The sequence below is a fragment of the Phocoena phocoena genome, chromosome 15 (assembly GCF_963924675.1).
Source record: "Phocoena phocoena chromosome 15, mPhoPho1.1, whole genome shotgun sequence".
Taxonomy (NCBI): Eukaryota; Metazoa; Chordata; class Mammalia; order Artiodactyla; family Phocoenidae; genus Phocoena; species Phocoena phocoena.
The window spans coordinates 71,917,925-71,934,627 of record NC_089233.1 but is presented as its reverse complement, the minus strand read 5'-3'; the positions used below and the strand labels follow the sequence as shown (position 1 = coordinate 71,934,627).

At 54.0% G+C, this 16,703-nt stretch overlaps 1 protein-coding gene across 2 annotated transcripts in view; it reads right to left on the bottom strand.

Moving 5' to 3' along the window:
* Positions 1 to 7,135, bottom strand: part of HNF4A (hepatocyte nuclear factor 4 alpha) — a 29,610-nt gene extending 22,475 nt beyond the window's left edge. Inside the window, exons 1-3 of one of the 2 annotated variants that reach the window (XM_065893006.1) lie at positions 6,855 to 7,135; positions 2,578 to 2,752; positions 1,369 to 1,463 (exon numbers count right to left, since the gene is read on the bottom strand). In XM_065893006.1, coding sequence (XP_065749078.1) covers positions 1,369 to 1,463; positions 2,578 to 2,752; positions 6,855 to 6,969 — 385 coding nt within the window. In that variant the 5' untranslated portion in view covers positions 6,970 to 7,135. The remainder of the gene's footprint in view (positions 1 to 1,368; positions 1,464 to 2,577; positions 2,753 to 6,854) is intronic. The other variant, XM_065893007.1, reaches the window with a different exon arrangement.
* Positions 7,136 to 16,703: the final 9,568 nt, after the last annotated feature.

The following is a 16,703-nucleotide window of genomic DNA, read 5'->3' as shown; positions in this document are numbered from 1 at the left end:
GGGGAGGGGAGACAAGCAAAGCCAAGTTCCCGTCCTTCTCAGTCTGCCCGGGGAAGGCTGGGTCCCAGGCTCCTGCTGCGGGGTTGGGTGGGGTGGGGTGTGTGTGTTTGTACAGAACTAGACCAAGGGTTTTGGCTGCTGTGCCACAGCTGCGGGCTGGAAGCGAAGGTCTGGGAGCCAGTCCCAGGTCTGGGGAAAGTGAGTTGAGCAGAGAAGGAGACAGATTTGAAAATGAGCTCAAGTTACCCAGAGAAGCGGTTAAAAGATGTTTGTCTCCTGAGCTTAGGCTGAAAAACTTTTAAACATTGCTGGGGTCCGGAGGGCTCAGTAGGCAGCACTGAGGTATCGTCCAAACAGCAATGAACTCCGGTCCAAAGCTCTGGGTTCAAACCTCGGAGCTTGTCTGACCAGCTGCGGGGCCTTGGGCAAGTTGCCGAACCATCCTGGGCCTCAGTTCCCTCGTCCATGAAAAGCAGGAAGGATAATAGTGCCACACAGGGCTGTCATGAGAATGAAAGGAACTATCAACTGTGGAAACGCCCAGCCAGGGGATTGGTATCTGCTGGTGGCAGGAGGCCAGGGAGACCCGAATAAACATTGTGCCCCAGCGTTCCCATCCTCCTCCACCCAGGATGAGTCTGGGGCCTTGTTCCCTTTTCCTAGAACGGGAGAACGCTGGGTCACCCGATGCCCAAGAAGGAAGATTAAGAAACTGCTTGCGGGGGGCTTCCCTGATGGCGCAGTGGTTGAGAGTCCGCCTGCCGGTGCAGGGGACACGGGTTCGTGTCCCGGTCCGGGAAGATCCCACATGCCGCGGAGCGGCTGGGCCCGTGGGCCATGGCGGCTGAGCCTGCACGTCCGGAGCCTGTGCTCCGCAACGGGAGAGGCCACAGCAGTGAGAGGCCTGCGTACCGCGGGGGGGGAAAAAAAAAAAAAGAAACTGCTTGGGGAGGAAGCTCAGCTATAGAACTCTCCCACCCCCGCCCCCATTCCCATTTGCTGAGTCTGGGTGGTGGGTCCATGGATGTTCGTAGTGCCATTCTCTACACTTTTCCTAATGTTTGAAATAGTATATTAAGAAAAAACACCCAATTCGGCTGCCTTGTGTTGGTAAAGGCAGGCAGGGGTGGTGGCGCTGGGAACCTGAGTAGCTGAAAGTGGGAGCTTATCTCTTGGAATCTTTCTCAAGACCAAGCCCAGCCCCTCCCTATGGTCAGATTTTCAGGCCCTCCCTCCTCTCAGCCGTTAGCCAGTCACCCTGGGGCCTGTCACCAAGTCATAAAGTTGTGGCCGCAGTTGTAAATGGCTGCTGGGAGCTTGCGGGTGCAGGTGGGACAGTGGGGTGGCAGGGGGAGGGTCGAGGCTCACCTTCCTTCTTCATGCCAGCCCGGAAGCACTTCTTGAGCCTGCAGTAGCGGCACTGGTTCCTCTTGTCCTTGTCCACCACGCACTGCCGGCTAAATCTGGGGAGGGCTTTGGATGGTTGGGTAGAGAAGAGACAGCCTTCCCCCTCCCAGGTCTGAACCAGGATCCTGGCCACCTGGTTGACCTCCAGCCTCTTTGTTCAAACCTTTCATCCCAGGAGTTCTTCTGCTAACCAACCAGGAGCTGGAAAGGCCCTATGGACTCTCTGAGAGCCCAACCCTGTCCCGCTAAACATGGGGAAACTGAGGCTCAGAGAGGTGACACGTGGCCTCAGACCACTCGGCTGCAAGTACAAGGCACTGCTATTTCCAGCATATCCTATAAAATCCCAGAGCCCAGAGTGGGCTCCTGATTGTGGATCAGTGTCAATACTTGGTCCACATAAGCCACAGTCTTGGGTGGGGGGCAGGATATGGAATAGAGGCAGTACCCACAGTGGTTATGGGTGGGACCCTGAGTGTCAATCTGGGCTCTGACATTGATTCAAGCTGGGTGACCTTGGGCAGATTCCTAGTCCTCTCCAAGCCACAGCTTCCTCATCTATAAAATGAGAATAATAATAGTAACGACCACAGCAGGGTGTTGACAGGTGGCAATGAGATAATTACCTTAATGGGGCTCAGCACACAATCTGCTCATAGTAAGGGCTCGTAACTGACAGCTACCATTATTTTATTATTGCTGTTACCCAGAATGTGAGATGCTTTGAAGGAGGGATCTCCAAGGCCTTGAGAGAGGTGGAAAGGCCGGGGCCAATCCCCTATTTGCCCCAGAAAAAGCACCAGGTTGGGGGATGGTCCTCATCCTCTGAGGCTTCAGAATTGGCTTGATCCTAAACCACATGGGTCCCCATTTGCTAAATGGGAAAAATAACAATGAGCTTCTGGGAACAGTTAATACAGGCAAAGACTTAGTATGGTGCCTGGCACATGGTAAGTACTCAATAAATGTCAGTCTATGGCTTTATGATCAATAAATGAAGTTTCTAGAATAGATGTTCCCATCTGGATCTGCAAGGACTAAGAAATCAGAGGGGGCTTGAAGGGCTTGAAGGGCAGATGCCTCTGGGACCTATTCAGAGAGAGGACAGACCCGGGGGGACATTAGCCCAAGTGCACCCATTTCCCAGCTGGAGAAATCAACGTTCCTCACCTGCAGGAGTACATGTGGTTCTTTCTCACACTCCTCCGGAAGAAGCCCTTGCAGCCGTCACAGCTTGAGGCACCATAGTGTTTGCCTGTGGCCCGGTCCCCACAGATGGCACACAGGGCGCTGACACCCAGGCTGTTGGGTGCGTTGAGGTTGGCACCTTCTGATGGGGATGTGTCTGCACCACAAAAGAAAAGTGAGGACACAGCGGGGGCAGAAAGTCACCTCCCGGAGGCCCTGCTCTCCTGGTGGTTTAGATTCAGAAACTGATATGAGCAGTGTGGGGATCTCCCCAGGGCTTCAGCCTCAGCTACACCCAGGTGCTGTTATACTCCCTCCAAGAACTTGGGCAAGTTCCTCGCCATTTTGGAACCCCCATTTTGCATCTATAACTTAGGGATGGTTGTGGCACTGACTTCACAGAGTTGTTTGCAAAGGTCTGTTCCTCCCCATCGTGGAGACCGCTAGCTCCAGCTTTTCTCTGGGAAGGAACGAAAACCTGGCTGTCTCCTAGGATGCATCGGACCCTTGTAGACCCTGATTGGCTGGGTGGAGGGGACTGTGGGAGGGGCAAATATTCCCCCAGCATCTGCCCAGAACCAGGTCCTGTTCCTCACTCCTCACTGAGTGAACAGGTCTGGGTGGCTCTCAGCTTGGTACCCAGGGGCCCTGAAACTCTCCCAGGGAACAGGAAGACATACATCAAGGACAGTGGCTCGTTTGCCCTCCTGGGAGGATCATGGCAAGGATCTGAGCACCTCATAGCAAAAGCTACTGCATCTATGTAAATGTGAAGAGGGGAATAAGAGGCAGGTGGCTGGGGTCCTGGGTACTAGTACTGCTACCGACTTGCTTGTGGCCTTGGGACAAGCTCCTTTTCCTTGCTTCAATTTCCCCTGGGCCTCAGTTTCCCTAACTGCAGAGAGGGGCAGTTTGACTGGTCCAGTCGTTTTCAATTTTTTTTAAGTTTCAGCAGCTGAACCCTCTTTTTTGTAAGCAAATATTCTACCAAGGATAGACCTCTTAGAGAAGTTGACAAACACTATTGACCATCTCCCCAGAAAAATGCCTACATATGCACATCTCACAAAGTCATACACACACGTGTTTTCATAGAAACCCTGAATCCAATCTTGAATTCCTAGGGAACATCTAGCTAAGAACTGGAGAGGGATATAGTTCTGTAGTTAAGGGCACAACCTCTATAGCCCTTCTGCCAAGTTTAAATCGTAGCTTGCCCACCTCTTAGCTGTGTGACCTTGGCTGCATTAATTTACTTCTCTGTGCCTTCATTTCCTCATGTGTAAAATGGGGAACATGATAATCCCCAGGTCTGTTATGAAGATTCAGTGAATCAATATACGTGAAGTGCTTGGCACATAACAAGCACTATATCAGTGTTTGTGAAATGAAAACTTTTCTGCAGAAGAAAACTCTGGGAGCAGATGACTTCCAGCCTCCAAGCACAAGTGGACATCTCATTGCTGCTGTGGCCTAGCTGAACATCACCTAGACTCCCGAGGGTGCCCAGGAGTGCGGCCCCCTCCACTTGGTGAATTATTCCTGGAGATGGGGATAATTGTTAAACTGCGTTGGTGCCCTTTCTCCCTCAGCCTTGCCTCCTCCAACCCCCAGGAGAGCTGACCCCACAACTCAGGCGGAGGCTGGGGGAAGGGGCTCCCATATCCTGGGCAGGATAGGCTGGGTGATGCCAAGTATATCACCCCACTCCCGGGGTCAGCTGATGGCTCCCATTCTCCAGGTGAGAACATCAAGGCCCGGAGAGGACAGGACTTGCCCAGAGTCATCACATTGCTGTTAAGTAGAGGAACCAGATTTATGGTCCAGGTGTGAGGGCCAGTGCTGGCCTCTGGCCAGTGCTGTCCTTATTGGGGTGTCTGCTGGGGCCTCTGATAAACGAGGACGTCTGCCACTTCTGAATCAAGAGTGGCAGGCAGGTAGGGAGCTATCTTTGGAGCCTTCAAGCCTCCAGCCCAGGATGTATGCAAAAGATAACCCCAACTCTCAACCCACTTCAAACTCCAAGGGAGAATGTAGACTCTTCTTAGAGATGCTCAGAGTTCCTAAGACGACTCATACGGGGCCAGGACCAGTTACCAGCGCTAAGCACTCAGGTGCCTTATCGTTTTTTTTTTTTTTGCGTTACGCGGGCCTCTCCCATTGCGGAGCACAGGCTCCGGACGCACAGGCTCAGCGGCCATGGCTCACGGGCCCAGCCGCTCCGCAGCATGTGGGATCTTCCTGGACCGGGGCACGAACCCACGTCCCCTGCATCAGCAGGCGGACTCTCAACCACTGCGCCACCACGGAAGCCCCAAGTACCTTATCTTATTGGATCCTCTGGTTAGCCCTGGGAGGCAGGCGCTATGATTTACTCCCACTTTACAGATGAGAAAACTGAGGCTCAGAGAGGAAAATGGCTTGGCAAGTTCACACAGGTAGGGAGGATTTATGCCAGAATTTGAGCCCCGATCTTTCTGGCTCCAGAGCTGGAGGCTGTCCTGTCTTCAGAACAGCTGGTAAGGAGCCTGGCCTCTGTCTCAGGAACACACAGTTCTCGGGAGCTGGAGACATGCGCTTTGAAGGGGTGATGGGGGCAGCCCAGGGCTGGGCGGTGACCAGGTGTGGCAGCACACACTATCCCTCTGGGGTCACACAGACCCTGCCTAGTGCAGCAGCTTCTTGTTTACCATTTCCTGTGTGTTTTCCCCTCACGTGATACCCGGACACTCCTAAAAGCCGGCCGGCCAGCAGGCCTCAGATGACTAAGCCCATTTTGTAGAATATACAGAGGCCAGGAGAGGGGAGGTGACATACCCAAGGTCACACAGTGAGCGAATGGCAGGGGGAGGCGAGCAGCTGGTAAGACTGACCACGGGCAGTGCCCACTGACCACAGGCAGGGCAGATACCTCTCTCTGGCTGAGCTGAGCTGACCCAAGTTCTACAGACCTCAGCTGAAGCCGCGGAGCCATGGAAGGAAGGCAGGTGGAAGGCCAACCTCGGCCAGCTGCCCTCTCTCCTGTGAGGCTGGCCTTCGACCAGTCAGGTCCCGGCATCCTGGCTTCCAGGCCTCCTCCCTTCCCCCATCTCTTTGTACAGGAGACCCCCCCGCCCTTCAAATGTGCTCTAGGTGATATGGGAGCGTATGTACAAACCTGGGGAGAGACACACAGGCAACACAATCTGCTCTAAGACAAATGGACCTGTTGCTGATATGAATCGCATTTGTTGAATGGCAACCCTGCACATCACGTGTACACAATCACATCACGTGTACACAATCACATGTGCTCTGGACCCCCGAGGGCAGGGATGCTCACACATACACAAGCAGGTATAAACAGGATGCCCAAACGGGACATACACCCAGGAAGCTTGGGGCACACAAACCAATCCAATCCACAGACCACGTGTGCAAACATCCACAGACACACGTACACACACTCATCACCGCTCACGGACATAAGCAAGACAAACACAGGCATCCCTAGAGACACCAACAAACACAGACCCACTCAGTGAACAAATGCAACTAGAAATAAGACACAGAACACGCACCCACAGACAGGCGAACACAAACATGCAAGTGGATTCCCGGAAACACACGTTTGCAACACACTACCACCTGCCCACACGCGTACACGGAAACTCACACATACGCGCCAAGAGGAGGTCACGATCGCACACCAGCGCGCACGCACACGGCACACGCACTACTGATCCGCGTCTCATCTAGCAAAACCTCCCTGAGAACTCCATTTTCTCTGAGTGGGGCGTTCACCCCAGGAAAGTCCCAAAGATGCCCTGAAACACAGCTGTGCCTCCATCCACCGTCCCCAGGGACAGGACATACCTTTCCGTCTCTCTGGACCTAGGCCCAAGGGGTTCAAGAAGGGACCAGGTTGGACCAGTTACTGGAGCTGGACACCAAGAGGAAGCTCCCATGAAGTCCCCGCTCCCAGTGACACGCTGAGCGGGGACAGCTATGGTAACAGGGACCACAGGGGCCTGGCAGGAATACCTGGGACCTACTTTTGCTGAAGATTTGCCCTTGCAGCACTCCCCCAACCCAGAATACCTCTGGTCACTGTACCTGGGCACATCTGCTTCACCTGGCAACACCTGTGCTCTCACCTATGGGACCAACGTGCTAATCTATCATTCTCCCAGTCCCAAATTGAGTGCTGAAGAGTCGCTCCCGTACCTGGGCACACCTGCCCCCAACTGGCACACCTGGGCACGCCTGCCCCCACCTACCATTGCCCATCGTCAACACCTGCACATTCTCAAACTCCAGGGTGGTGTAGGCTGGGTCCAGCGCAGCACTGTAGTCGGCCATGTCCATGTCGACAAGGGTTTTGGAGAGGCGCATCCTCCCCTCTTCACACCTCGGCCACCTGCCCTGCCCAGAATGCCCACCCCGAAGGCTCTGGGCCGAGCCTCAGCCCCCGCCCTCCGCCCTCCCACCGCCTCCTCCCAGGTGCCCTCTCTGCCTTCCTGCGTTTCAAACCGTCCTCTGGGAGGATCTGCCGGGAGTCTTGGCCTAGCCCCTGAGAAGGGGTGGAGGCTCTGCCAGGGAGGGTTGGGGGTTAATGGTTAATCGGCTCCCCCACTGGTGGACCGGCTGGGCGGGGCCACAGGGATTTGGCTGTTTGTTGGTTTCTGGCTGACCCCCCGGAGTGCTATTACAACGGATGGGGCCCCAACTCCCCAGTATTGTGTTATCAATTCTGTAAGATGGGCACACTAATTCACCAGCCTCCATCTGACCCTGACTCAGCCACCCTCCAAGTGACTGTCACCCCGAGTCAGGCTGATACGCTCACATATACCCTGGGACACTGACAGCCCACCTCCAAGAGGCCCTAATTCAGTAACTTCCCCAGTCATTGACTTCGACCCTCAATGCTCTCGCAGAGATAAAGCTGCCTCAATGGCTCACGAATCAGAAACATAAATCCCAGGCCCCAGATACCAATCTTCTAGATCCTCATTCTGGGAGCACCCTTCCAGGTTCCTGCCTCTCCTGGGAGCAGGAAGGACTGAGAGGCCCACACTGTTGTCTGGGTCCCCTGCCCTGCTCCCCAGGACCCCGCCCTGGCCACCACCAGCCCTCATAGGGGGCTGCTCAGTCTGTCACAGCTGCTCAGGCCCAGACAGACTCCATCTCCCAGGTCCCCGTCACCTCCTTCTGTCGCCCTTCCGCCGTGCCTCCCCCTCCCATTGGGGAACAGGCGGAGACAAGGCTTACAGCCCCACAGACCTGGATTAACATTCAGGCGCCTACCACCTACTAATCGTGACTTTGGGTAAATGATTCTCCTCTTTGAGCCTCAGTTTCCTCCTCTAGAAAATACACAATCAACTTCAAAGGGTGGTCTGAGTATTAAATGAGATGGCATTAGGAAAACACCAAGCGGTGCCCAGCAAGCGTCCATCCCCTCTCCTCCTGCCCCCCTTGGCCTCCCTTTCGTATCTCCTTTGTTTCTCTCCACCCACCTCCTCCCTCTAGAGTGGGCTTCACGGGTGAGCCACCTGAGCAGTGCACAGAGCTCCACTCTCAGGCTCCCGTGCTTGGTTTAATGCTCGGCTGTTCTGAACAAGGGGCCCTGCATTTTCGTTTGGGACCAGGCCCGCCTGCCTTCAACTCATGGCTTACTCTTTTCTTCTGCACCCTCCAGCCCACATTGCCCACCGCGCAGACACTTTCATGAGCTCCCAGACTACCTGGGGTGGTGGAGCTGGAAAGTGCAGGCCGACGTAGAAAGATCTGGGACTCTGGAGGCATGAGAACCTGTCCTCCTTTGCTGGCGGGAAGGGCCGGGCACAGGGATTTGGTAACAAGGGCGTGAGTGGGTGAACTAGTGAGAGAGTGCATGAATGAGTGAGTGGGTGGGTGAATTAATGAATGAGTGAATTAGAGAGTGGGTGAATTAGAGACAGGGTGAATTAATATGTGAGTGGGTGAATTACTGAAAGAGTGAAAGAATAAGTGAGTGAATGGGTGAATTAATGAGTGGGTGAATCAGTGGGGGAAGCAGCATGTACTTGAGGGGTGTGTGGAGGCACCCTGCTCGTATTCTTCCAACTATTAGAAGCCCTTTCTCTGCCCCGTGTAGCTGTGTTCTCCTCCCTCCATCTTCCCCCTGGAGCTGAGATAACTGGGGTGGGAGTTGGAGGGGCGGGCAATTGTTCTGGAGGAGAAGAGAAGCTGGATTTGGTGTCAGGAGACCTGGGTTTAGGAACTAGCTCTCTCACTATTTGGATAACTTTCCTTAAATCACATCTCTCTAAGGACTTCAACTTTCCCATCTGTAAAATGGGGTGAAGATACTGGCCCAGTTGTTTATTGATCAGGACAAGACTGCAAGGGAGGGAGGGAGGGAGAGAAATTCCATAAGGGCTGATGGAGAAGACTTCAACTCCTGGTGGGCTCCTCCCGTGCTCTGCCAGGACATCTGAGCCTGGCTCCAACAGCCTTGGGGCCAAGGCTGAGCCGGGCAGGAGACCCAACTAAGGCATAAACACAGAGGAGAAGGAGGGACAGCTCTGGGAGGGGACTTCAAGGGCCGACTCCGGGTCCTGCCACCTGTCTGGCACCTGTGACAGGCCACACACCGCTACTCCTCTCACAAGCCTAAACGTAAGGCATCTCATCGAGCCTAAGAGGCGCCGTTCCCTATTTCTAAAAGTGGGCTGGGATCGCTGGCATGTCAAAGTGTAACGGTAACAAAAATAACAATTTTCAACCTCTACAGATGGCATCTTAGATTGAATTGAATAAGGTCTATGATCAACTAAGGTCAACCATGCCACACACATGCCTGTTACGTGCAAGAACTATCAGGTGGGCAGCCTGCACATGACAGGCTACTCTGTACACAAACGGTGGCATACGTGCTTTACCAAACGCACGACACGGGTGACCCACTGCCTATGAGGCACATTCCAGAAACCTATTTCATACCCCATGTCCCACCAATCACAACCCACCCCATAAGTAAATCTACCCACCCATGAACTAGGACTTGCATAATCTGTTACATACACAAATCACCCCACCGTTAGCTGACCCCAAACAATACCTTCTAGATACACGTCCCTCATATAAATGACTGGCCACCTCTAAGATCTACTGGCTCTGTGGTCTCAGGCAAGTTATTATTTCAAAGCCTCAGTTTCCCCTTCTGTAAAATGGGCCTAACTTGAAGTTTGTTGTGAAGATGACACACATCCGCCCCCACCCCCACCCCCACCCCACCCTTAAAGGATAAACCATGGACCTTGAAATCAGAAAGACCTGGGTCAAAAGTCAGGCACTGCCAACTTCCCAAACTCTGTGACCTCAGGTTCCAGCTTTCTCAGCCCTCATTTTGGCATCAGACAGCTTGATAGCTTTTCCGCGGGGACAGTGCGAGCATTAGATGACCAGGCGTAAGCACAGGGTGCAACAGCAGTGATCACTGTCATCAGTGGCTGACTCCTTGACCTTGGCCACATAATCAGCTGGAATCGGGACCCCCTGCACAGGAGAACTCCAGGGACGGCTTGCCCAGGCCTGAACAAACCCTGGCCTCTACGCCATCAACTCAGCAGTCCTTCTTTATCTCTGGCCCGGCCCCTGGGGCAGTCAGACCCCAGCTCAACACGCCCCAGTTCCCAGGGGAAAACAGAGAGGTCTCAGAGCTCAGCTGGAGGTCCCACTCCTTTTCGTTGTAGCTGGAGAAACGGGGGCCTCAGGAAGGGAAGGAGGGGTGTTTTGAGACCACTGTCCTGGGCAGCCGGGGGTCGGGGAGGGGCGGCAGTGGGCAGGGTGCTGAGGCCCCTGGCGCGGATAGTGGTTAAGGGAGGCACCGCTCTGGACCACAATATTTTTCTTTTAAATGACAATAATGGCTAATGTTTCTGGAGAGAATCTGTGCTAGGCCCAGTGCTAAGAGCCTTCCACTCTTCTCTGTTTATCTGTCCCACTTTGTAGGTGACAAAACTGAGGCTCAAAGAGGGGAAGTCACTTGCCTAAGGCCATAATGATGTAACAGGAGGGGGTGTAATTGGAACCCGAGTCTGACTCCGGAGCTTGAGGGCTTTACCCACTCCACGCTGCCTCCCTCCTGGATCCCTGGAAAGCACCCTGGAATTCTGGAGCGCTGGTGGCTAGTGGTTCCATTGTCACGTTACTGCCAGGGAGCTCAGGGGTCTGAGAAGTGAAGGAGCTTGTCCCGGGGCACATGCAAGTGCAGAGGCATCCTCCAGACACCAGCCACCACGGGCCGCCTGGCGTCTTCATGTCCCCTGGGCGCTCAAGTCCCCACTATCTCCTGTCTCCCCTCCCCCGCCCACAACCCAGGGAGTGGTGCAGGGAACCCGGGACTTATCAAGACAGAGAACAAAAGTCGTGGGGGAAAGAAGCCAAGAGCCATCTCCACTCCTGGGTAGGGCCCTTCAGTTTTGCCCCTTTGAAATTTCAAATTCCAGTTTGTGGACAAAGTCCTAACTTTCTCACAATATAGGTCCCCAACAACTGACCAAACTCCAGTCCAGGCAGCCAGCAGGCCTAGGGCTGGTGTGGCCTTGCTGCTTCCTTTGGCAGCTCTCGAGGTCTAGGGGGAGGGGTCCTGGACCAACTGGGGTCTGTCAGGTCATCCCTGCAGCCACAGCCCACCCCACAGGGACCCCTGCCTTCCACCAGAGAGGACAGCCCTCTTCCTGGAGCTGGGATCTGACACTGGCTGGTGCCGACAGCACATACCAGGTAGGCCCCCTCCCTCCTCCGGGCATCTCTTCTCCCTCCTAGCACTCCTAAAACATGGCTCATCCCACCCTCCTTGTCCTGGGTACAGGCCATGTTGGCTTAATCCAACCACAGAACTTCAAGACTGGACAGGGTGTCTCAGCCAATCCACCCATTTGGCAGATGGGGACACCGAGGCCCCCAGGAGAGTGGCAGCCGGCTGTAGGCTGAACCTGGGACAGAGACCCAGGGCCCCTCATGGAGCCCTGAGGAGGGAGGACCCATGCTCCAGGCCATGCAGAGGCAGCAGGGGGAGCTTGGCCTTAACAAGAAGACCAGGAGCTTGGTGAGGTCCCCTTTGCTTCATCCCAGCCCTCAAGAGCCCTGGCAGTGCCTCCTACAGACCCCAGAGGGTGGAGTGTCTGTTCACTCAGTGACTGATGGCCATTCGCTGGGGTGCCACGGAAGTACTTCCAAGAGGAAGAGGAGGAAGCTCAGGGCTGAAGGCCAGGGTTTGGTAGGAAACATTTATGTGGTTAACTGATAACTAAGCCCCATCCTTGGGCCCCTGGAAGCCTCCTTCCTCCCTCTCCTCAGCACGATTAAGACGAACTTACCCGCCTGCTAATCATTGCTGAGCCTGTTGATTTTGCCTTAAAAAATTAACTGGGCATGAGTTTGCGGTTTGCCTCACCCCTAACCCTGCAAAGCAAAGGCCTGGGTGGGCAGGAGGCCGCCGGGTTATGCAAGAGGCCTTCAGCCACCCCATGCACAGCGAGTGCCTCCTCTGCTGCTCTCCAAAGGGTAGGTTTTGCTCAAGAGTCAACAGTCTGCTTGTTTCCCCTGCTCTGGGTCCTGAGCAAATTTGCTGTGTTACCAAAGAGAGATAAAAGCAGCTGGGGGGTAGGGGGGGCAGGGAGAGCTTTCCAAACAGGGATGCGAAGCGGCCGCTTTGAGCTGGGGATTCTAGAATCCTGCAGTGTCAGAGCCAAGAGGGCCCTCAGGAGGATGCGGCCTAAGGCCTTTCAAACTGGGTTCTCAGGTCCCAGGAGCCAAGGGAGTGTAGGCAGAGGCCCCACTTCACCCAGTGCCTGCCTCTTAGGGACACTGTCCCTCCATATTTCATTTGAGAGTGGAGCCAGCTGTTGTCAATGAGAATCAGAAAACTACTGGTCCAGCCTCATCCCCTCACTCATCGCACAGATGGGGAGACGGAGGCCAGAGCGGGGAAGTGACTCGTCCAGGGACAGAAGGTCACCCGGGTGTCCTGAGTCTCCAGCTACGCTGGGGCAGACAGGAGCTCTCTCTGGTACTCAGTGATGTATTCTGGATGGTAGTGAACAAGATGGCACTGAAAGGCCCTTCTTTGCTTTTTACCCTCCCTCCTGGGGCTGGCTGGAAGCAGAGTGGTGCCTGAGAGCCACCGGAAGCCCCAAGTCAGGGGGATCTCACCTGGCCCTGTGCCCTGCGGGCCCTCTGAGAAGCAGCCATGAGCTGCAAATCGGAGGCTCAGAGTTATAACCCATCTCAGCCACATCCTCTCTCTGGAGGCATCAGGCCACAGAAAAGGATGCAGAGCCCTGCCCTGATTCTCAAGACCTCTCTGAGTCTCAGTTTTCTCACCTGTAAATTGGGAATAATAATACCTAACTCATAGGGCTGTTGTGAGGATAAAATGGAGTGGGATATATGCAGTGATAACCATGGCCAATGTTTATAAAGCTGTTTTGAGGGTTTTCCATGTATTAACTCATTGATCCTCACAACCAGTCTGTGAAGGAAGGCGATGTTTTGATCACTGTCTTATAAACCTGGAGCACAGAGAGGTTGAGTCATATGCCGGAGCTCACACAGCTTCTAAGAAGCTGGGATTCCAACCTGAGCAGAATCTGTGCTCCAGAGTCTGTGCTCCTAACCTCCAGGCCACCCTGCCCTTCCAGGGCTGGCACATAGTAAGTAGTCAATGAAAAGTGGCCAGTATGATGATAAAATAAGCTCCATCCCAAGGCACAATTGGGCTGTGTGTATGGACTGTGAGGGCTGGAAGGTGGCAGAAAGAAGACATATCTCTGGGGTGGAGTGGTCAGGGAGGGTTTCCTGGAGGAGGTGGCATCCTGGGCAGAGGGAACATCCAGAAGTGGAGAACATGGTGAGTGAGGGTGAAAGGGCATGGAAGCTACTCTGGCTGGAAAGCAGGGTATTATGGGAGATGCTGACTGCAAGGCTCAATAGGTAGTGTAGAGAGTGTGGTCGAGAGAATGATCAGGAAGGAAGCCAGGAGGACTTGGGTCTGTGTGGGCGGGGCCTCCCCATAGGCTGCCTTCTGCCAGGTGGCTTGTGACTTCTGGGCTGAGGCTGTTGCTGTCCTCCTGTGTGTATGTTCCTCCCTCCTGGTTATGTTCCTGACTTTATCTGCTGGATGTGACTTTGGGAGTTAGATGGGGCCTTGCCCAGACCCTCTCGGGTCTGAAGGGTGCAGGCCCTGGTCTTCAGGTGAGGAATGAACCCACATCCCAGGAACTACCCTTGGGCTCCCCACATCCTTGTTCTGAAGGGTTCTAGGGATGTGCCTGGAGGTCACTGAGATGAAGTGTTTGGGATCCCGAGACTCAGGCCACGGTCACCTCGTACAGTTGTACAGGTTGCTCACTGCACAAAGGTTCTCTGGCTAAGGGGGCAAGTGGAGGTGGAAATCCAGCCTTTGTTCCACTTACCAAGCCAACTGCTCATGGAGATTTGCCCTCTCAGAGGGGGGCACCATTCACTTATTTTCACAAAGGCTCCATGTGAGCCCTGTTCCAGCTCTGCTTCCAGCCACTGTGTGACCTTGGGCAAGGTCATTTCCCTCCTGGGCCTTGGTTTCCCATCTGAAAAGTTGTCTAGCATAAAGCAGAAATTCAACCCTGATGGTGAATTAGAATCACCTGGGACCTTTAAAAACTACTGATGCCCAGGCCGCACCACAGTACAATGATCAAATCTTGGGGTGGGGGTGAGTGGGTGCTGGCTATGAGTATTTTTTAAAGTTCTCTGGTGATCCTGATATGCAACTAAGATTGAGACCTACCACAGGAGGGCTTAAAATTTTGGATCTGGAAAGGCCTAGATGTGCATCCAAGTTCTCCAACTTCCTAGTTGCAACTTCAATGAGGCTCCATTTCCCCATCTGTAGAATGGGAACATAATAGCTTCCTCATAAAGTCAGAATGCTAATTCAACGGGATGCTACTCAGACAGTGCTTGGCACTGTGGTGGGCATGTAGGGAGCTCCTGATTCTTGGTACCGATGACTATCATTTTGCTATTGGCAAAATGAAATCGGCTTAAAATAAAGGGCCCTTCTAGGTCAAGGATGCAGAGACTCGGGGCCAGGCTTTCTCGGTTCCTGAGTCAAGTCCTAGTACATGCACACCTGGCACATTATTGAGGTCTGAGTGATTATTCTGATGGTTTGATATTTTACCCAATCTATTAAAACACTTAAATTTCTTTTGGAATCGGTACTACGTGCACATGATTCAAAAGTCAAAACAATATAAAAGGTGCACTTTGAGAAGTCTGGCTTCCACCCCCAATTCCTGCCCACCAGTCCACTGCCCTCTTCACTGTAGCTAATCACTTCCCTTAACTTTCCCTGTACAGACCAGGCAGCGTATGAGATCGTACGATATCATCCCCCATCTCTTAAACTGTTCTGCATCTCACTTTGTTCATTTAATAGCCTAACCTGGAGATTTTTTCCATAGCAAATGAGAACAAGCTTTGAGGAAGGATGGGTTATTGCCCCCCTTCACAGGTGGGGAAACTGAGGCTCACACTGCTAAGTCAAGAGCATTTGAACTATCGCTACTTGGCTCCAGAGCCAGTGTTTGCTCCCCTGCCCCAGTGTGGCCTTCCAGGAAGCCTGACCCAGGAGTGCTTTGGAACTGGGCCTAAATCTCTCCAATGCAGGCCTGGCAGGAAGAGGTGGGGTGGGGATGGGTTCTCAGGGCCCCCACCATATCCAGGCCCTGAAGTCACAGAGGGGCTGAAGCGTGGAACAAAAAATGTCCAAAGTCATCCTGATAGTGACCCAGTGAGGGGATGTCCCCTGGATGGGACAGTTAGGGCCCGGTGGCCATGCCCTCCAGTGGACTGGAGCCTGCCAGGGACATTCTGGCAGGCTCAGACTATGCAGGTAGCAGGGGAGGGCAGGAGGAGGGGGAGAGGTGGGGAGGGAAGGGAAGCATGGCTGATGGGACAGGCCCAGGGGAGAGAAGGCTGAGGGGACCCCATTCTTGGAGATCAGGAAGGAGGATGTGGGATTCATGGCAGAGGGGGCAATGACATTTTAACCAAACATTTTCTGCTCAGGCAACCCCAGGGCTCCCTCTGGATTCCTGACCTGCTTCAGTTCACTGACTCACTGACTGGGGACAAGTCACTTTCCTGTTCCGTGCCTCAGTTTCCCCAAAGCAAAATGAAGCAGATTAGGAAGCTGGTCTTTAGGTAGCCTTGAAACACCCCTAAAAGACTCTGTGAGGCTCCCCTCGCCTTGTTGACAGAATCTGAATCTTGCCTTGATCAGAATGGGGTCCCGCCATCAAGACCCTGGGCCTTCCTGGGTTGGGGGCTGGGGTGACAACATCTCTACACTGATCCAAAATCTGGACTCCTCCCCTAGGTCCTGTGTCTCTCTCCCACCACCTCGTCCTCCTTTCCAGGTAGATGTGGAGTCAGGATCATACCTGGGGTGTCCCGGGGGAAGCCCTGGCCCCAGTCTGACATCCTCCTCCTGGTGTCATGGGGTCTCACACAGTGGGCAACCTCTTCATCCTTAAGGGAGCTCCCACAGCCACTCTGGCACCCAAGACCCTGCGAGGGCTGCCGGGCAGAGTTAATCTCTTAATACTAGTCACAATGAGATTTCAGGGATGGAGGGAGGCGGTCTCCATGGAAACTGCAGACCAGCCCAAGACCCATGCAAGGAATTAGCCTCAGGGCTCAGTAAGGGACTCCTAGAGACCCAACCCAAACGGGAACAGGAGACACAGCGGCCTGAACTCCTGTGTCCTGCTCCAGCCCTCCTGCTGTCTCTCTGGAGGGCCCGAGACAACCCATACCCCTCGTACTGCCTCAGTGCTCTCCTGTTAAACTGGACGGAGCCTCCTTCACAGGGAGAGCCCTGTCACCTTTCTGGGCCTCAGTTTCTTCATTCTCCAGTTGGGGGTTATAATCCTTAACCCAGAGCCTTTTCAGAAGAGCTCAGTCTTCAGAATCTGCTTCAGCTAGGCCTTTTCCGCTCAGACTGTCAACCTAGGCCAGGCATTTCACTTCTCCCAGCCTCAGTTTCCTCATCTATACAATGGGCACAATCACTGTAGCACCTGACTGGT